General features: G+C 45.1%; 1 protein-coding gene and 1 pseudogene across 12 annotated transcripts; both read left to right on the top strand.

The window, feature by feature from the left end:
• The first annotated feature begins 5,308 nt into the window (after positions 1-5,308).
• LOC112064294 (40S ribosomal protein S29-like) lies at positions 5,309-6,718 on the top strand (annotated as a pseudogene).
• Positions 6,719-6,736: 18 nt separating this feature from the next.
• Positions 6,737-20,049, top strand: LOC102995273 (butyrophilin subfamily 3 member A1). 12 transcript variants are annotated; one of them, XM_007128580.4, is made up of 11 exons: positions 6,737-6,838; positions 7,806-8,001; positions 11,324-11,413; positions 11,651-11,998; positions 13,145-13,426; positions 15,263-15,463; positions 15,650-15,670; positions 15,759-15,785; positions 16,197-16,223; positions 16,672-16,698; positions 18,228-20,049. In XM_007128580.4, exons 2-11 carry the CDS (start codon positions 7,836-7,838, stop codon positions 18,929-18,931), a joined length of 1,893 nt encoding a protein of 630 aa, XP_007128642.1. In that variant the 5' UTR covers positions 6,737-6,838; positions 7,806-7,835; the 3' UTR covers positions 18,932-20,049. The 12 variants fall into 12 exon arrangements, with proteins under 12 accessions (XP_007128642.1, XP_007128641.1, XP_028335208.1 ...); XM_007128579.4 differs by having other exon boundaries at positions 7,803-8,001; XM_055080094.1 differs by lacking the exon at positions 6,737-6,838 and adding an exon at positions 8,279-8,305 and having other exon boundaries at positions 7,921-8,001.
• Positions 20,050-20,768: the final 719 nt, after the last annotated feature.

Below are 20,768 nucleotides of genomic sequence, written 5' to 3'. Positions count from 1 at the left end.
GTAATTTCAAATAATTGGTTCAACTGAAAGACTTTCTCTTTGAAGTGATATTGTTTGTTTCTTTGTTTGTCTCAAGACTGAGTTCCTTGACAGGCATGGCCTGTGTTTTACCATCTGGGAGTGCTCGGTATCTAGCACATGCAAGAAATGGCCACAGAAACAGTATATGCCGGGAACTGACTTTGGGTCATGGCTTGTATTCGTCAGGGTAGGCTAACTGCTGCAACAAACAGCCCCAACAGCTCACTAGGTAAACACAATGAAAGTGTATTTCTCCACCTCTTCAGTGTTCAGGACAGATCATATGGGGATGTGGGAGCTTTGCTTGACATGGACCCAGGGCCTCACTCTACTCCTTACTGAGCCAGCAAATGGCAGAAAAAGGAGTGGAAATAATGTGCAGAAGGTTTCTCATCGGCCAGGCCTGAAGTAGCTAACTCTTCTCCTGGATACCCAAGGGAGGCTGGGAAATGTCATCTAGCTGTGTCCCCAGGAGGAAAAGGAACCAATGCTTGGTGAACACGTAAAAGTTTCTCCCATATGACTCTTCTAAGCTAGGAGATTCAGGGAAAGTCTATTAAAGATGGGTATTGGGGCTTCCCTGGTGGCGCAGTGGTTGCGCGTCCGCCTGCCTATGCAGGGGAACCGGGTCCGCCTGCCGATGCAGGGGTACCGGGTTCGCGCCCCGGTCTGGGAGGATCCCACATGCCGCGGAGCGGCTGGGCCCGTGAGCCATGGCCGCTGGGCCTGTGCGTCCGGAGCCTGTGCTCCGCAACGGGAGAGGCCACAACAGAGGGAGGCCCGCATACCACAAAAAAAAAAAAAAAAAAAAAAAAGATGGGTATTGATGAGATCAGATATCTTACACAGTTGGCCATAAAGCTCTGGCCAGATGGTCCTCCACGCAGTCTCCTGGGGCTTCAGGTTGGCAGAGAGGCATGGCTGAAGGCTGTCCATGGGACCTTCCCCAGCCCTTCATTCTGCAAGTATTATTAAGCACCAGTTGTGAGGCAGTGTCTGACAATGCTAGACAGTGGGGATGCAAAGATGAACTAACATAGTCTCTACCTTTTGGGGTCCTAGTCTAGTAGAGGAGAGAAACGTGAAATAATAATAGTGCAGTGACATGAGAAGGGGTTGTACAAAATGCTGTGGGAGATGAGACGGGGGTGGGGAGCAGGAGAAATGTGATTGGCCACCCCCTGCTCCTGGGGTCCTGGAACCTCTGGCTTTGGGGAATCTGGATTATCTCCTCCTTGTAAGTTTCTGAGCTCTCCTAGTAGCTCTTTGAAGCATGTCTTGAGGACGTTTCGGGGAGATACTTATCACTCCAGCTATTTTGTAGAGGAAGCAAGGGAACTTCATGGGTTAGAACCAGCTTCTATTCCCCCTCTTCCCAGTCACTGAGGACACTGGGATGCCCGAGTTGACGGGCCTCTCTTCTCTCTCGCTCTTTCCGCAGCTCATGTGACTCTGGATCCAGACACTACCTACTCTGAACTCTTTCTGTCTGAAGATCACCGAAGTGTTAGGCGGAGAAAATCGTGGCAGGATCTCCCCAAAAAACCTGAGAGCTTTTCTTTTGAGCCTTGTGTGCTGGGCCACGAGTCCTTCCCTTCGGGGAGACATTACTGGGAGGCGGAAGTGGGCGACAGGACTTACTGGGAGCTGGGGGTTTGTGAGGAAAACATAGAAAGGATGTGGGGGAATCATAGAGTCACCTCAGAATGGGTTCTGGGCCATGCTATGCTGGGAAGTACCAGGCCCTCACCTCCCCTTGGACCGTCCTCCCCCTGAGCGAGGCCCCCAGCCGGGTGGGGATGTTCTCGGACTATGAGGCTGTGGATGTCTCCTTCTATAGTGTGGCCGATGGGTCCCACATCTACACTTTCCCCCAGGTCGCCTTCTCTGGGCCTCTTCGGCCTTTCTTCTGCCTCTGATTCTATCACCCAACCCCTCTGACTATCTGCCACTGAGGCCATCTGTCTCCAGACTTTCTCTTGGTTGAACGTCCAGGGGAGAACTTGGCGCTGGGGTTGAGGTGCCGTATTTCTGGGGACAACGCCCCCAAGGCTCCAGCTGAGCCAGCAGTGGAGGCTGAGCCCCTCTGACCTTTGCTGCAGATAAAGACTAGGGACATTTTATAATTCTCCAAGGCTGAGTGGTGCAGAGGCCAAGAAAGGACAATGCGACCCTACAGAATCTTGTCAAGAGAGTCTGTCTGGTGTTGCCATCCCAGCTGGAAACTGAAAAAGGAACCCCAAAAGAAAGCAGAGACAAGATACTGATGGAAAGACTAGCTAAGTGGAGAGTGATCTCTGATCTTGAGCTCCTTGTCTTTAATGTCTGCATAATAGAACAGCAGGAAGCTGGATCTGGATGGGCCTTGGCTGTCTTCTGAGTCTTTTCATACAATGACATTATTTCATTTTGATGCATGTACAACCCAGGGAGAGACTGAACAAAGTGCACAGAGAAAAGTCACTTCTCCAGACCCTGCTGCTCTGGGACTTGATGCTGCCTTCAACATTCTTACATCTAATGCCAATCATAGCACCTCTAAGGGTCCAGTCATTCCTTATAAAGCAATTGCAATGGTCCTTTCAGTGACACTTTTCAAAAGATCCAAGATTTCTTTTCCAGTCTGTGAATTTGTTTACTGCTCCTTTCCCTAAATATCTTCCTACCTTTAGAATATTTTACTTCATCAACAGTAAAGTGCATATTCTTTAACTTTTTTCTATGCTTATACAAATACACATACACACACAGTTTTTCTAATGAAAACTGAGCCTTGTTATATTTGTCCCATGATATGCTTCTTTTACTTAACACCAAATCTTAAATAAAAATCTTATATTATTCATAATCAACGTGGTTCTCTTTCTTCCCTGTTACAAATAATGCTACTGTAAACATCTTTGTATGTAAATCGTTTTGCACAGCTCTGGTCACTTCCAAGGAATAAATTTCCAAATTGCATTTCTCATTAGGATAAATTCTTAAAAGTGCAATTGCTATACAAAAGGGACTTGAAATATTATTAGGTACAGAGCTACCTATTTCCTGCAAAAGAAGTTTCTGCATACAGTTTGGTATCTAGCAGGCTCATTTTCCTAAAGTCAACAGTAGAAGCCCACCCTTCAGTTTTGCATTCCTTCAGCTTCAAACCCAGCCATCTCATCATCCTCAAAGGACAATCCAACCTATCAACCCTAAGAAGGAGGACCAAATCTACCTTTTACTGCACATACATTTTTATGTCTTAATCTCTATGAAGCATGGTTGTAAACAAATTGCCTGAATGATCTCATTTCATCCTCACAACAATAACGCAAAAGACAGGTGCTGTTATTACCCTTATTTTACATATAGGACAGCTAAGGCACAGAGAGGTTAAGTGATTGGCCCAAGGTCACACAGCTAGTTAAGTTCACCCAGGCAACCTGGCCTCCAAGTCTATGGTTTACCCATTCCAATATTAACTTCAATGCCTGATACCTACTAGACTGTAGGTTCTCAATAAGAGTGTGCTGAATCAATGAATTCTTTCCTGCAAATGAATTCTTTCCTGCTCCATTTTATATACATTTCTCTCCCCAGGCTTTATGTAAAGGTCTGGATGAGAAGTGGATCTGGAGCCTATTTCTTTGGAAACCATAAAGTTAAGAGGTACAAAATATTGTGCCTAGAAACCCCTTCTCTGAAGTTTAGCATCTAGGCTGGAAATCAAGTTTGCTTCTCTGTGTCAAAGTAGGTTGGATCCTCCAGACAAGAGGGGAATGTTTCATTCTCATTGATATGATTTCCAGCAGCAAAGATTTTTGATAGACTGTGAATTTTAAAAATGAAATTTCCCAGTGAGTCAGAAAGTAGGAAGCACTCAGAGAAGGGCGCTGTTTTGCCCCTTTGCAGCTGCAACATGACCTTGAGAGAAATACTATTTCCTGTTAAGTATGGAGTTGGCTTTACCAGGCATGTCTGTTATCCCAGCTGATGACTGGGAGGGCAGATTTTTACTTTCTGAGCTAAGTTTTACCTTCTCACCCCTCTGTGATATCATGCCCACTCTTCTATTTTATTTTATTTATTTTATTTTATTTCTGAACTCAATCCCATGCCTTTCCTCAGTTTCCTTTATAAGTGGTTTTATGCCTGCCATTTTTCATGAGATTTGGGGGCCTAAATCCTACAGGTCCTCAAGAACCTCAAGTCCCTTCTTGTGGTATCAGCAGAGAAAAGAGCATTTCTCTGAGTAGGTGCCAGGGAAGGGACAAAAGGGACCTGAGGCAGTGTTTGTCCCTGCCTCAGGTTGTTCCTGAGAGGTAGTCCTGGAGCCCTCCTGCTTACACATAGCCTGTTGGAGGTAGCCCTGACTGTTAGTAAGAGTGGCCAGGTACCTGGGGCCAGATCATCAATATCTTTGGGGATGGCTGGGCATTTAGGAGCTAGGGAGAGCCAGATAAAAATAACCCCCTGATCATTTTAGAACATATAACTGAAAGATACTCCTACATTTATATTTCAGACATAGCATTGGTGCCTCAAGCATTTCAGAACTATGTTCTACCTGATAGGTCTACTGAAGTCTCCAAGGGAAAGTTCACTGATGTTTGCAACTTACTTTAGAAGGTACCAAATAAATCAATAAATATTGGAATAAATAATAAATAAGGATTGATAGGGGTGTGAACAGAAGGATAGATTATAATAAAGCAAGTATAGTAAAATGTTCACTGTAGAATCTAGACCATAGGTGTATTAGACGTTCACTGAAAAATTCTTTCAACTTTGCTATCCGTTTGAAAAGTTTCAAGATAAAGTGTTGATAAGTGGGGACTGGGGAGGGATGAACTGTATTTTGCTGCTGATGATAGAGACCAGAAGTACTTCTGGCTCAAATAAAACAAGATTTATTTTCCTTTCACGTAAAGTGAATTCAGAGGGCAGCTGTCCAGAGCTGGTGCAGCAGCTCAGAGATGCATCCATGCCCCAGCCTCCTACTGTCTTTATTCTCTGCCCTCTCAGCATGTAGTTTCCATTCTCAAGGTTGCCTCATGGTCACAAGTTGGTCACTGCACTGCAGCTCCAAAGACCATGTTCTAGGCAAGAGGAAGAAAGAGGTAGAAGATCATGGACCTGTCTTGAGAAATATAACCCAACAACTTCCTCCTGCAAATCAGTGGCTCAAACTTAGTCCCTTGGCGTCTCTTATCTATAAGGATGGGCACATTGCACTACTCCCCAAAATTGGGTTTGAGTACTAAGAAGCAGGGAACTTTTGCCTCATTGGAAATGAGAAAGCAAGATGGGTCACCACCAGCTCTACTGGAGCCATCTGAGAAAATTTGGCCAGGGTTGTCTTGCCGTGTCTGCTCAAACCCTCACATTCTGATCCAGAAATACTGCCTCAATGTGGGCTGCCAGTGTTCCATCAGGATGCGAGGTACATAGGCTTCATTAAGCTGGACTCCATGAACTTCCTTGAATGGGCCATCCAAGACATCTACCTTACCACAGAAAGAATGCTAGCTCTTTGTGCATTTAAAAAAAAAAAAGCAGGAAATAGAGCTTGCACAAGCAACCAGCCATCTCTACCACAGAGCCTAAATTCAAACTGTTGTAATATAATTAAATTCCGGGAATTCCCTGGTGGTCCAGTGGTTGGGACTCCATGCTTTCACTGCTGGGCTCGGGTTCAATCCCTGGTCGGGGGGAAAAAAAAAAGGAAAATACACACACACACACACACACACACACACACACACACACACACACACAGAGTTGGCCAAAAAGTTCGTTCAGGTTTTTCCATACTATCTCACAGAAAAACCTGAACAAACTTTTTGGCCAGCCCAATATATAATTAAATTCCATCAGCCAAGTCATATCAAAGTCCTTTGAGCTTTAATCATTGTCTCAAGAGGCAAATAAATTGTCTTGGGAGGCTCTAGGCCACAGGTAAGACCACTTTGTCCCAGAGACCCCTTATAGAAACAGTATCCACAGACTATCCAGAATCTAACCTCGGAAAATACAGAATCCTGCTGGCAGAGTAGAAAGAAATACACATGAAAATACAAATGAAGCACAAATAAGGCTCAGAGGGTGAATGAGGCTTCTGAGCAACACCCCAAATAAGAATTTTTCTGAAAAATGTAAAACATGCCAATCGGTCACCGGCAACACTGCTTTGGGAAATCTGAAAATTATGTTATTTGGTAATGGATCCGAGACCTGAATTTCAGAGGTGCTAAAAAAGGTGGAGTGGGTCTGGTTTTCTGTTCATACTCTCATTTGGCTCTGTTGTAAAAGATAAATCCTCCTCCATGTGCCTGTGTACGTGCAAACAGATGTTAGCAAATAGCCACAGAAACATTTTAATTAACGCACATCTTCCTCTCTTCACATGTTAAAATCTTTTATTTCTCTACTCAGTAAATCTTTTATGATATAAAATAAATCTATTATCATATAGAAGAAGGAAAACAGGTATATATAATGAAAGACTGATTATACACATACATATACATAAGTGGTTCAATTAGGAAAACACAGAGTGACACAGTGTGAGAATTAGGCTGGAATTTTTCTTCACCGTGTACAATCCAATACAGTTTCAGTTTTCATTTTAAACTTCCTCACAGGTTTCTGCCCAGCAACTGATGAGAAACACCCCTCTGAACCAATCCAAAAACTAACTCTTCCACAGAATTGACCCTGTTACTGCTTCTCATAGTGAGCAGGCAGATTTCTTTTTCCTTTCTTCCAGGTAACAGAGCCTCTATTGATTACCTTTATTCTGAGGGCTGTGATTTTCAGATGGGATAGCCAAGAGGTAAGTGTGGGAAAATGGGTAAAAGCCAGGGCCACGAGCCCTAGAGGGAGAGAGGCTGAAGAGCTGAGTGGGCCTCCAGGGAGGCGCTTATCCAGAGAAAGGGATTGGTGCTTGTGTGTGCTAAAGTCAGAGGATGAGGGGGTGGAGGCAGCAGGACAATGCAAAGGCTAAAGACCTGAACTGGAAAATGTATGGGAAGGAGACAACGTGAATGAAAAAACTTGCCAACTGCATGTTCTTAGGAGCTTACTGTGGTCAGAAAGGAGCAAAGGATCTTATCTCTCTTAGTCATCTCTGGGAATCTGTTCTAAGAGATTCTAAAAAGAGATGTGCCTTAAAGATTTATATGTAAAGCTGTGCATTACAGAATTATTTGTAATTACAAAAATCTGAACCAACCTACACATACAAGAGTTGGAGAATGGATACAAACACACTGTCCAATCATAAGAGGGATTTTCATATAGTCATTAGGAATCATATTTTTAATAAAGAGTTTTTATTTCTAATTGTAACAAAACTGGATCGAATTTGGAGATTTAAATTGTATCTACATTTTGCTATTGTAGATCTTACTTATGATGAACCACTTTAAACATGAATGTTTGTGTTAATACCTGATTTTTTTTTCTTTAGGAGTAATTTCTACAAGTGGAATTTCTGGGTCAAATTATAATTTTGACAATTTTCAGGCATTTAGTATATATCTATGGCCAAAATACTTCCAGAAATAGTTATATTCCCATGAAGCAAAGTATATGATTACCATCCCAGATTATTTAAATTTTATTCCTTCATATTTTTCTCCATTTTGAAGTTGTCTATAATCAGGAACAAAAACCAATAAATATCCTAAAAAAATTAGTGAAAATATATTCCTCACTCTGAGGACAGCACTGAAATTGTTACCTATATAATAATAATAATAAAAATAATAATAATAATAATACTGTCCTCTCTCTAGCAGCTTAGAGAGTAGTTTTGAAGAGCAGAGGATATGGCGAAAGGCAATCTTTTGTCTGAGGGTTGTCCAGGTTTCAGGCAGGCTCCAGAGAATTCCCAGCAGCACAGATTTCTGCTCCTGGCTCCTCTTCAACCCACCCACCGGCCTCTGCGGGCCTTGTTCTCAAAGGCAGTTCCCGGTGCAGGTATCACGGCAACAGGTACTATGAATGCCGGCCTCATTCTGGTTTGTTTTGGGGGAATTGGTGTGAAGAGTTTGTATTTTATTTGTATTTATTTATTTATTGACATATAGTTGATTTTCAGGAGTCGGTATTTTCTGAACAGCTAATATGTTGCAGTCAATAATTATTTGTAACAATTTTTAATTGTTAAGTAAAACGTGAAAACTTTTAAATTGAAAACATCCAAACAATTTTCAAAGTATAGGGGGTAAAGGAAAAGTGTCTCTCACTCAATCTCTGATTTTCATTTTAGCATGTAGCCCTTCAGAACTCTTTTAAGGTGAGCCCATAAAAATGTATATACAAATTTATAGCTTTGTTTTTGTTTTTTAATAGAGTCATTAGGATTTTTCTGCAGTGTGCTTTTTGTTTAATATATCTTGATTATCTGAGTTAGTGACTGTAAATCACTCTTAACTGCCATATTGAATTCCCTCATACAGATGAGCCTTTATTTAACTAACCAGTCTCCTGTTAGTGGTTAGAGTGGCTGGTTAGGTTGTTTATCTTTTTTTTTTTTTTTAACTTTTAAAAATAATGCTTCAGTGTCATCCTTACACATAATTCTTTCTGCACCCATGCAAGTGCTTTGCTGGACCAGATATCTGGAAGTGAAATTGCTGAGCCAATTACGTACATTCTAAAGTTCCTATTTCACAATGTTTCATGAGTAACTGAAGTTCAAATAGGTTTTGTCACATGACTGAGATCACAAGGCTTGTGAATCATAGTGCCATTACTTACTTTCCACACCCTTTTTATTTCCAACACTGAACCTGTAGTGGGCCTGGCACACAGTGAGTGCTCAATAAACATTTGTTGAATGAAGGAAAACACACGGGTGAGACCTGGTCTTATTCCTAGCTCTCCCATTCACTTGCCTTGGGATTAAGAAGTGATAGGTTCATAGGAGTTCCCTGGTGGTCCAGTGGTTAGGTTTTGGCACTTTCACTGCAGTGGCCCAGATTCAGTCCCTGGTAGGGGAACTGAGATCCTGTAAACTGTGCAGCTTGGCCAAAATTAAAAAAAAAAAAAAAAAAAAAAAAAAAAAAAGAAGTGGTAGGTTCAGCCTCTGGGTGACCCAGGGAATCTGCCAGGATCTTGACCAGAGTCTGATGGAAGAGTGATTTGAACTTGGTGATGGCCATGGATTGGGGCCTAGAGGAGACAGCAGTGTTGTTCCGCAGACGCGCACACCCTGAGTCGTTTGTCGGCACACCATTCCATCTGACATTTTCAGGGAAGGAAAGAATACATGATGGGAGAAGGGAGGGGGCTACTTCTGGAGTTCTCAGTCCTGTCTTGGAGTAATTCACCTAGGCCGACTCTCAGGGTCTCTACTATTTAGGGACGCAACCAGCTCTGGGGTGGCTGGGATGGAAGCCGAGTTAGAACTCCAGCTAGAATCAAGCCTGGCTAGTCGGCAAGGGCCACACACTTCCCTTAACACAAAAGTTCACAGTGATGCCACAGACCATGCCTAAAAGGAGGTAAAGGTGCTTTTCGGAGCCAAGATACATTTGGAAACACTGGTTTGGGACTGGGGAGTTGCAGGGGCCCTGCCTCTGAGCTGGAAGAACACCAGCACTGCATAGAGGCGTGAGCTGTGTTGGGCTGCTGTGTGCTTCTCGGTTGACATATTTGCCCCTTCTGTGCAAGTGCTAGCACATACATCTCTGCCCCTAAAAGGCACTTCTCTAGCAGTGCAAAGACCAAGATAGGAAAATTATCCATTGCTGGTGAGCCCAGAGGCAGGCCATCTGCCAAGGAGCATTGGTGAACACATGAGGAAAGGGAAGAAAAGAAAGGAATCATTTCCTTTCCAGAAATGTTTCTCCCCCAAAGAACAGATGTTTCTCCCCCAAAGAACAATTTTTGGGGGGCCACGCATGGGATTAGCTCCCCAACCACGGATCTAACCCAGCAGTGAAAGCGCAGAGTACTAACCACTGAACCGCCAGGGAATTCCCAGAACAATTGTGAAAAGCGTGCACTAAGGCACATCAAGTGGCAACACTTGCATGTCCAGGACAGGCTTGCTCCTTGAAACCACTTTATTGAAAAATAGGAACAAACACATTAATATAGGCAAGGCCCAGTGGGACCACAAGAGGTCAAGCTCTGTTCTCTAAGCCAGACCAAAAGAGCACTGTCATTATGGAGAAAAACACTTATTCTCATAAATTCTTCACCTCCCCTCCTCTCCATCCATCAGTTGGATGACCACCAACTAATCTGATCATCTAAAGTGAACTAAAATGCTAGTGAGTATTGATGGTTTAATATGTAACCCCTCATCCATTCACTCATTCAACAAATATTTACTGAGGTTTCCATGTGAACCACCACCATGCTACAGGCTTCTTACACATCAGGAAACAAAACAGACCAATATCATTGCTTTGTGAAGCTTACATTCTAGCAGGTGGAGACAGACAATAAATGTATGATATGTTCACTGGTGAAAATTCAATGGGGAAAAGAGAGCGGGTTCAGGGGAATGGGAGCAGTTTGCCATAATTCTGTGGTCAGAGAAGGTCCCATAGAGGAACTGACTTTAAAGGAAAGACTTGAAGGAGGCAAGAGAGTGAGCTTGTGAATACGCAGGGAAGAGGGTTCCAGGTAGAGGGAAGAGTTGAGGTCGAGGTCCTCTGTCATGTCCTGTTCAAGGGGCAGCAGGAAGGGCAGTGTGGCTGGAGCAGAGACAGGGAGAGTAGGGGAGACGAAATGAGGAGTGCAGGTCCTGGAGGACCATGCCGGCCCCTGGAAGGACTTCAGCATCTACTCTGAGTGAATTGGGAGCCACTGGAAAGTGCTGAGCAGAGGAGTGACAGGAAGTGACTCAAGGAATGTTCTGGATGTTGTGTTGAGACTGTAGGGGATACAAGCAGAATCAGGGGACCCAGAGAGGAGGGTCCCATATTAATCAGAGTGTGATGGTGGAGGCTTGGACCTGGCATAGCTGGGGAAGTGTGGGCAAGGGTAAAGATTCTGAACATGTTCAGACAGTAGAGCCAAGGATTTCATGATGGGTTAGGGTTACTGTCTGTACACTTAACATACATACTTTTATGGGAGATTTTCCATATTGGAACTCAAAGGTGAAGAGACTCCCAAGCAGACATTTTGGCAGAGGAAGATCTTGGGTCATCACACTAGTGATCCTGGGTTTCGCCCTGAGTTGGCCCTGCTGAGGTGGAGAATTCCGCGTGGAAACCTCAGAATTCCACGCAGAATTATCCCTCTTCTTCCAGGCCGTATTTCTGCCTGACTCCTTCTGGCCTCTCTCTGTTTGCAGCACAGATGAAAATGGCGTGGTCCCTGGACCTCCCTCTGCACAACCTTCTTGTCTGCATCATCTTGGCCCAGCTGCTCGCCTCTTGCTCAGGTAGGGAACGATGCTGCTTTTAGGTATTGGAAGCAGGCAATTACCTGTTAGCACCCAGTCAGAACCTTTGACCGTTCATTCCTGGAAGTCCCATCACAAACTGAAAGTACACATGCCATTAAGACAAATGTCCTTCTGTCAGGATCCTGTTCCTCTCTAGGTTTTTCTGCCTGAGACACCCCCTTACCATCATGGCCCCAACTCCCTCTCATGGAGTTTCCCCCTTTTGCTGACCAGCTCAGTTTGCTGTGATTGGACCCCCTGGACCCATCCTGGCCATGGTGGGTGAAGACGCTGAGCTGCCCTGTCACCTGTCCCCGAAGATGAGTGCAGAGAACATGGAACTGAAGTGGGTGAGATCCAGCCTCAGGCAGGTAGTTTTCATGTATGCACATGGCAAGGAAGTAGAAGACCGACAGACAGCAGAGTATCGAGGGAGAACTGAGTTTTTAAGAGATGGCATCACTGCAGGGAAGGCTGCTCTCCGAATTCACAGCGTCAGAGCCTCTGACAGTGGAAACTACCTGTGTTATTTCCAAGATGGCAACTTCTACGAAAAAGCCTTGGTGGAGCTGAAAGTTGCAGGTGAGCCTCCGGGTTTTGTCCTGAGCTCATTCCTCTGTGGGGCCTGGGGGCAGACACAGAGTTCATGCTCCAAATGCACCTCGCAGAGCTCCTGGTTGACCCTGCTGTGAGCCCTGGGAGGCTGACCTGTAGGGACAGCATCTGTACAGCCACTGTTCTCCAACCCGAGTTCCCAGGAACACCACTGCAGTTGTACCAGTTGACTTTAATCCTTGTTGCAGGAGGGGGAGTCGATGCCATGTGGGAACCGGGGGTCTCAGGAAGAGGCTGTTAGAGGAGACTTGGTACAGACTTTGGGCTTCTGTTAGGGGATTTGGGGCAGCGTTTATGGAAGTAGGCTTTGCTCTGGATTGGATGCTGTCAGGGAGGAGGGGGCGTGTAATTCTGTGGGTAGGTATCTTCATAAATCTCACCCAGGAGGAAGACTAGGGTGAAGCTAAAGCTGGGACTGGTAAAGGAACATCGTCACAGCCAGGACAGGAGGATGTTTGGTCTTCGTTGTGTTTTGGACAGTGTTCATGTTTTTCTCTATGTTCAAACATGATTGCTGTTGGTCTTGTTTTCGTCTTGACCCGTCATAGTGACAAAGGGCCCTTTGACGCTGACGTTCCATGAAATGGCTTGTGTTCCCCAGGAGAACACCGAGACCAGGCCCATATCCAATGTCAAAGGTTGCATTTCTCTTTCTCAGAGCATTCTCTTGCACTGTGGCTTCTGGCTGAGTTTGGTCAATGGGGAGCCATAGTTGAAGATAGAGGAGGGAAGGAGGAGAGAAGTCCGGGTACTTATGCCCCTGGCTTTCTCCCTGCAGGGCCACCTCTAGCTGGCTGCCTGCTCTTCCCAAAGATCACAGCTCCTCTTAAGAAAGTCCTCTCTACATGACTCTCTCCTTTTAGGTCTTCAAAACGGCTTCCTCTCCACCTCCCTTTGGGTTTAGGGGTGGGTGGTAACAGCTCTATTGTTCCTGGCCCTGGGGTATTGCTCTACCCCATATAGTTTTCTCACTAATGACCACCCTTTTGTAAACAGCTTCTTAATGGCACCCTACTTTAATTATCTAACGTGGGTGTGCCATCCAGTTCCTGCTGAGACCCTCACTGATACTGGAGGCTCCCAAGAATTGAGGCTCATTTGTCCCTTCCACAGCTCTGGGTTCGGATCTTCACATTGAAATGAAGGGCCATGAGGACGGAGGGATCCACCTGGGGTGCACATCCACCGGCTGGTATCCCCAGCCCCAAATACAGTGGAGAGATGCCAAGGGCCAGAACATGCCGGCTGTGGCAGCACCTCCAGCTACAGATGGAGCAGGGCTGTATGCAGTCACATCATCTCTAATTGTGAAAAGCAGCTCTGGAGAAGGGGTGTCCTGTATCATCAGAAGTCCCCTCCTCAACCGGGAAAAGACAGCCCAGATTTCCATTGCAGGTCAGTACCCTGCTTAGCCTCAGGAATATTGAGCTGTGGCTATTGGAAGAAGAAAGATGTGAACACCTGGAACGAATACAATATTATAAGTCAATTATACTTCAAGTTTTAAAATCCCATTAAATGCACCTTAAAAGAGGCTTATGTAAAATTTAATCTATAGAAAATTGGAAAAAAAGTGACCATTTAAACATTAACCAATTGAAATGTAGCATAGCCATATTAAAAAGAGAAAAGTATAAAAATAAATAAAATGAAATAAAAATGAATTTTAAAAAGGAAAGAAAGAAAAGAAAGAAGGAGGACGTGTGATTCTCTGTGCTGGCTTTGCAGTGAAAACGAGGCACTGAGCAGGGTTCCAGAGGCATCTTCTTGCTCCGGGGATGTTTCTTTTTCCCTGTTAATGTCACAAGTATTTACTGAGCATTTCCTATGTGCCAGAAACTGTGACAGGCGATGGGAACTGGGGGGAGAAATGGTAAAGTCAAATCCTTAAGCAAAGACAAATGACAAAATGGGGACGGGGGAATATGTACAGCTCATAATTTAGAGAAAGCACTAATCTCCTTAAAATATGAAACAAACCAGTAGAAAAAAAGCAAAGGATATGAATTATTCGTTCACAGAAAAGGAATGACATATGAAAGAGTGTCCAACCTCACTCAATAGAGAAACGTGTGTACTAAAACATTTTCCTCTTGTGAGACTGGCAACAAGATAAAACAAAACAAAACAGTGCTGGTTGATAAAACATTCTGATGGTAGGATTGTGGGGAGACAGTCACTCTTAGACATTTTTTGGTATACATAATTTGATATATTTTTGGTATGAATTGGCACAATTGCTATTGGGGGCAATATAGCAATATATATATCCAAACTACCTACTTATTGATCCAAAATCCCACTTCTAGGAATTTATCTGACAGATATGCTTGCATGTGTAGAAAACTACCCATGTAAAAAGTTATTTCTTATAGCATTAATTATAAGAGCAAAAAGTTAGCGACTATGCAAATATCCATTAATGGGGAATTTTTATGCAGTGGAATATTGCCCAGCTCTGAAAGGAAACACAGGCATTCTGTCTGTACTAATATGGAAAGATTTGCAAGATACAATGTGAACAGAACAAGCAAGACACAGAGCAGTTTATACAGAATGTTATCTTTGGAGTAAACAAGAAAAAATAAGAATACATTTACATTTTTCAATTTAATATACTCTTGCATAGTACTCACTATGTGTTTATAATGCTTTATAAACATTAATTTAATGCTTTAACCTTATGAGTTAGGTTTTATTATTCTATTATTATTATTATTAATTTTATTATCACCCCCGTTTTACAGATTAGGACACCTGGAATAGAATGGTTAAGTAATTAGTCCAAGGTCACACTGCTAGTCAGGTGGAGGAATCAGAATCTGAACCCAGGCTCCCCAGCTCCCAAGAGCACATTCTTAGTCACCATACTAGGCTGATTTAATGAGTCTAATTAAAGGAGGCGGGCAGAGAAAGTGAATAGGAGACTTGGGTGATGTTTTATGTTTTTTTATTTGATACTTGAACCAAGTGAATATAACCTATTGTAAATTTTAATTAGAAAAAACTTGATTGCAATGCTCAAGTATCACATTTACATGTGAGAGGCAGACCTTTCAAGACAAGTAATGGTATTTGCTATTGCTATAGCTATAAACCCTTACCAGGGTTTACTGCAGTCTTCCCTAAAGTTCTCTGAGAACTTAGGAAGAGAAAGATCATTTGACGGCAGGAGACAAACTCCACGACCCCTGTCCTGAGGGTGAGAGGCTAAGACTGGATCCATTGCAGATCCCTTCTTCAGGAGGGCCCAGCGCTGGATCGCTGTCTTCGCGGGGACGCTGCCTGTCTGTCTGCTGCTTCTCGCAGGGGCTGGTTACTTCCTGTGGTTACAGAGGAGAGAAAAGGAGGCTCTATTCATGGAGAAAGAGAGAGCAGAAGAGGAAAAAGAAACAGCACGGGCAGAAAAAGAGCAGGAACGAAGAATAAAAGGTATCTGACCCCGAGAGGGAATCTAAGGCCTCTGCCTACAGGAGGGAGCCGGACTACCTCTCCCCGTCCGCATCCTGTGCGCCCAACCCGGCACTAGGTCATTTTTAAGGTTTATTTTTCTAGAGGTCCTCCTCCCTCCATCCCCATAACAGTACTTTTTTTTTTTTTTTTCTGCTTCTTTTCCAGAGACACTCGAGTATGAACTGAGTAAGTTCTGATGCCCCCGGGGACCCAAGCTCATCTTCCTATCCCCTGCTGGGCCTCTTAATGACTCATCACCTTTCTTGCATTGCAGAGTGGAGAAAGATCCAGTACCTGGCTCGTGAGTGGCTCTGACATTTTCTCTGAATTCTCATCCAAGACTGTCTCTGCCTGAGTATTTTCCAGCCGGTTTCCTCAGCCCCTAACTCTGCCCTGGGCTGAAGGAATGTTCCGGATCCTTTTTCCCAGGAAAAGAAATACGGGAGGCTGACTGGGGGGAAGTGGTTGTTGGGGAGAAAGAAGGAGAGAATCATGAGTGTTTTGTTTTGTTTTTTAATGGCGAAAGGGGCCTTCATTCCCCCTCCCCCCGCCCCCATAAGGAAGAGAGGGGAGGAGAGGGTTGAACAGGTAGAGGGAGGAAGTAGGAAGGGTAGGTGGTCAAAAAGAAGGAGATGGCTGCAAAAGGAGGAGAAAGGAAATGACTCCGAAATGACAGAGTTCAGTTGACATCTCTGCCTTTCTTCCCTTGTAGGTGGGGAGAAGTCTCAGGCCTATCTTGGTGAGTGACCTGGATGTCCTCTGGGTTTCCTGGCACATGTATATAAGCATTCAAACATTTTCCCTGCTGTGTGACCCATTGGCGTTCCCAGTAGGAATACTCAGATCTAACCAAGAGGCTCATTTTCTGTGGGGAATACCACCCCTGCTTTTCTGCAGCCTCAGAGAGGCCCTTCAGATACAGCATCTGGGCACTTTCAGCCACTCCCCATCCTGCTGGCACACCAGCCCACAGCCTTCTATAGCCTGGCCATGTCACCTGCAGCCCCAGCATGATGAGGAAGTCCACCATTTTTGAGACCTTTTATGCCTAATCTGTCAGAGCTGTAGATGAAGGAAGCTGGATACTGGAAGAGACTGAAGGGACACAGAAAAGGCTTATTGAGGAGACTGGGTAAGGGAAAGATCAGAATTCATGACCTTTCCTTATTGTGTCTCCTTTCTTTCAGCGTGGAGGAAGGCCCTCTTCCAAGCTGGTGAGTGAATCACTATGTCCTCTAGGACAGCAACCCAAGGGACCATATTCCCTTTTTCTTCTCCAAGTCTTGAGATTCTGGGACAAGTCCCCATGACTGGGAGAGTTCCAGGCAGATGACTTGAGGTCTCGATCTCAAGGTTGTGCCCATCTCCCATGCCCTCCCACTGAGAGCCCAGAGAACCAGGGAGAATTGCTCTCCTGGGCTTCTATAGACCTTTATGGGAAGGAAGAGGCATCAAAGGTGGAGCTGAGGGGAAGGACAGGCAGAGTGAACTAATACTACAGGGAGAGCGAGGATGCAACATGACCAAGGAGAGAAAGCAATGCTCAAAGATCTTGTCCTTTCCCAAGCTCCGTATGCCACCTCCTGCCGCTGTGTGTCCTCAGGTTACTTGATGTTTTGAGCTTCAGTCTCCGCAATTGTAGATGATGATTGTAATTCCTATTTATGTGAGAGTTGAGGTAAAGACTAAATGAGCTAATGAATGTGTATTTGGTCAAAAAAACAGCAAAAAAGAGATGGTATATTCAAAATGGGTGGTTGAAGAGGGTTTAAAGAAGAAACTATTTACAAAGGCAAAAAAGAGAGTAAAGGGAAGCCGACAAAGGAACATTCCGTCCCCCAGGACTCACAACAGTGGGGAGCTGTCACCATTCCTGGACCTGAAGAGACAGGGAGAGGGTGCAGCCCAGAGGAAGCTATAGCTTAAGGAGAGGGCTGCCTGAGAAAAGTCATCCTTTTGTTAGAGCATCACCATCTGAAGCTGGCAGGGAAGAAAGGGGGAAAAATAAATGCTGTGCCTCTCTTCTTTCTCCTTCCAGTCTTCAGCTGGTACCTCCTGTTGGCCAAATCCAACAGGTGACCAGAGGCAAGAGAACCCAGTGACACTGTCCATAGAGGACAGATTCCCGGGGCCCAGAAGAGGGTGGAGAAAGATGGAGAGTGGGTCTGGGAGCACATAAAGCCCCCAACATGGCCCTTAGCACAGAAAAGGCCTGGCAGCTTTTATAAGATCAGGCCACTTCCTCCATGCCCAGCCCTGAGCCAAATACGCAACATGTGTTGTCTTCCTACCCTAGAGATTAGTATTTTTATCCCCATTTTTCAGTTAAGAAAGTTGAGGCTTAAAGATATTATATAGCTTGGGTCTATGGGAAAAGAGAAAAGGAAAAGACATTCAGTTCATGAGTGGTAGCTCAAGGATTGAAATTTAAACCTACGTGCCTATGAAGCACAGGTGGGCAGAGTCATTTCGGGGAGGGAAACAGGAAAAAGGTAGAAGGAAAGAGCCAGCTCCAGGTGTCAGTTAAGAAGACCCTGACCCTCATCACCCTCCTCTTTCCCACTGAACTTAAGACCCCTGGGGGCTTTCTTTTGGTATTGCTAAGGGGGTCACATTCAGGGCAGGCTGGGGACGCCCACCTCTGGACTTGGGCTTCCTCAACCAGACCCAGGCCTTGAGGGCTGAGGCTCTGAGATCTAGGAACAATGGCTGACCCATGACCCCATCCCCAAACTTTCTGCAGCGGATGTGATATTGGATCCGAACACAGCAAACCCCATCCTGCTTGTTTCTGATGACCAGAGGAGCTTGCAGCGAGCAGACGAACGACAGAATCTGCCAGACAACCCCGAGAGGTTTGATTGGCATTACTGTGTGCTTGGCTGCAAGAGCTTCACGTCAGGGAGACATTATTGGGAGGTAGAGGTTGGGGACAGGAAAGAGTGGCACGTCGGGGTGTGCAGGGAGAACGTGGAGAGAAAATGTTGGATTAAAATGACACCTGAGAATGGCTTCTGGACTATGGGGCTGTCTGATGGGAATGACTATCGGGCTCTCACTGAGCCCCGGACCAAACTGACAATTGCCAGCCCTCCTCGAAAAGTGGGCATTTTCCTGGACTATGAAACTGGTGAGGTCTCCTTCTACAACGCCGCAGATGGATCTCATGTCTACACCTTCCCGCACACCTCCTTCTCTGGGCCTCTGTGGCCTGTTTTCAGGATTTTGACCTTGGAGCCCACTGCCTTGACCATTTGCCCAGCGTTGACAGGAGCGGGGGGTTCCCGTGTTCCTGACCTAGAGCCTGACCTTTCTCCGGAGACCCCAGTGGCCCTGGGCTCAGCTGATGAGAATGGGGAGCCTCAGGCTGAAGTAACGTCCTTGCTTCTCCCTGCCCGGCCTGAAGCTGAGGGCCTCATCCCTAACAGCAACAAATCACAACCATAAAATACCGAAGACACACACTGTGTGAAGCACTTCACTAATATTAATACAATTATTTATTCCATATGGACAGTTGAGTTTGATACCGCCTTATTTTCTCCTGTATATGGAGAAAGAAACCAGGGTGCAGAAAAGTGAATTCACTTCCCAAAGGTCACTCAGCTAGTAAATGACAGCTGGGATTTGACTATAAAACATTTACGGATGACGTAAGTGTACTGGGGGTTGTGTCAAAGCTTTAAATAAATGTACTCCTTTAATCCTCACAGCAACCCTGTGATATAGCCTCATTGCGCGAGTGTGGAAACTGAGGTAGGGCCAAGTTAAGCGATTTACATAATTCATCAGTTTGTGCTGCCGGGGGATGTTTGGTCCCTGTCCCCCACCTCCACCCACCCTCTACCCCCTAGCCTGTTTTCCAGCCCGATTGCCCCTGTGGGGAAGGGACCATGTGCAGCCCTGAGTGTCCCTTCCCAGGGCGCCTCAGGGTAAGGATCACTGTAGGTGTCTATGGAGGCCACACCCCACTGGGTTCCTCCAGTGGGTCAACAGTCAGAGCCATAGGTCCAGCGCTTTGCTGGATTGGCTCTGCCGGGTGAGTTGGTCCAGAGAATGAATTCACAGTGACTGCATCACACAGGACTGCAAAGGGACTAAAGGCCAAAATCTTAACTACTAAAAGGCATGAGTACCACCACCGCCCCACCCCCTGTCCACCCCCCACCCCCACCCCCCGCCCCGGCCAATATGATAGGTAATCGTGGAGCCAGAAGCAGTCCTCCTACATTTAAGGTCTCTAGAAAGCCTAACTTAATACCTAAAGACTGCCTGTGGAACAAGAATTTGGGAGGAATGCAGCTAGATGAACTTTAGCAGTATTTTGATCACACTGTAGAGTCCATCTCCAGGGAAGGGATATTTCCACACCTGATCAGTTACTGATGTTAACGGATGTTCCTTGCAGCTGATGGGTACCAGGCAGAAGTTACTCTTCATTATCATCACTATTTTGTTCACCAGTGTATCCCCTCTACCGGCCGTGTGGTTGTCAAGTTACCTTTGTTAAATAAATGTGTTAATAATCTTCACTCTTCAACTGACCATTTTCTAGATTTTAAGCCCCTACAGTTTACTCACCACAGTTTCACAATTTACCTCACCGCAACATTTTCACAAAGTCCTTATTGTATTTGTTTTCTATTGCTGCCATAATAAATTACCATAAATTTTGTGACCTAAACCAAAATAAATTTATTATCTCACAGTTTTGTAAGTCAGAAGTCCAACATGGGTCTCAGCGGGCTAAAATCAAGGCGTCTGCAGGCTGCATTCCTTTCTGGAGGCTCTAGGGAAGAATCGGTTTCCTTGCTCATTCAGATTGTTGGCAGAATTTAGTTTCTTGCAGTTGTAGGACTGAGGCTGTCATTTCCTGCTGGCTGTCAGCTGAGGGCTACTGCCAGTTTCTGGAGGCTGCCACGTTCCTCAGCTCGTGGACCTCTTCCTCCAGCTTCAAAGCAGTAATGGCAGGTTGAATCCCTCTCAGTCTTTGAATCCACCCTGGTTCTTCTTCCACTGAATCTCTTTGACTCTCCTGCCTTTTTCCACTTTTAAGAATTTATGTAATTAGATATGTCCAACCAGATAATCCAGGATAATCTTCCTATGAATCCAGGATAATCTCTCTACGTTAAGATCCATAACCTTAAGGTCTCTTTTGCCATGTAATGTGTCATAATCACAGGTTGTAAAGATTCTGGTGTGAACTCTTCAGGCTAGCACACGTAGTCACAGCCTCACTCACTCTGGAGGAGGCCTCTGTCCTGTATACACTAAGGGCCTC

This window comes from Physeter macrocephalus, chromosome 18, assembly GCF_002837175.3.
Source record: "Physeter macrocephalus isolate SW-GA chromosome 18, ASM283717v5, whole genome shotgun sequence".
NCBI classification, from domain to species: domain Eukaryota; kingdom Metazoa; phylum Chordata; class Mammalia; order Artiodactyla; family Physeteridae; genus Physeter; species Physeter macrocephalus.
This window is presented reverse-complemented; position numbering and strand designations above follow the sequence as displayed.

Coding starts and splice junctions, on each gene's coding strand:
- LOC102995273 (XM_007128580.4), top strand. CDS start 7,836: ATGGCGAAAGGCAATCTTTTGTCTGAGGGTTGTCCAGGTTTCAGGCAG. Junction 11,414..11,650: donor GCTGCTCGCCTCTTGCTCAG/GTAGGGAACGAT, acceptor TTTGCTGACCAG/CTCAGTTTGCTGTGATTGGA. Junction 16,699..18,227: donor GAAGGCCCTCTTCCAAGCTG/GTGAGTGAATCA, acceptor AACTTTCTGCAG/CGGATGTGATATTGGATCCG.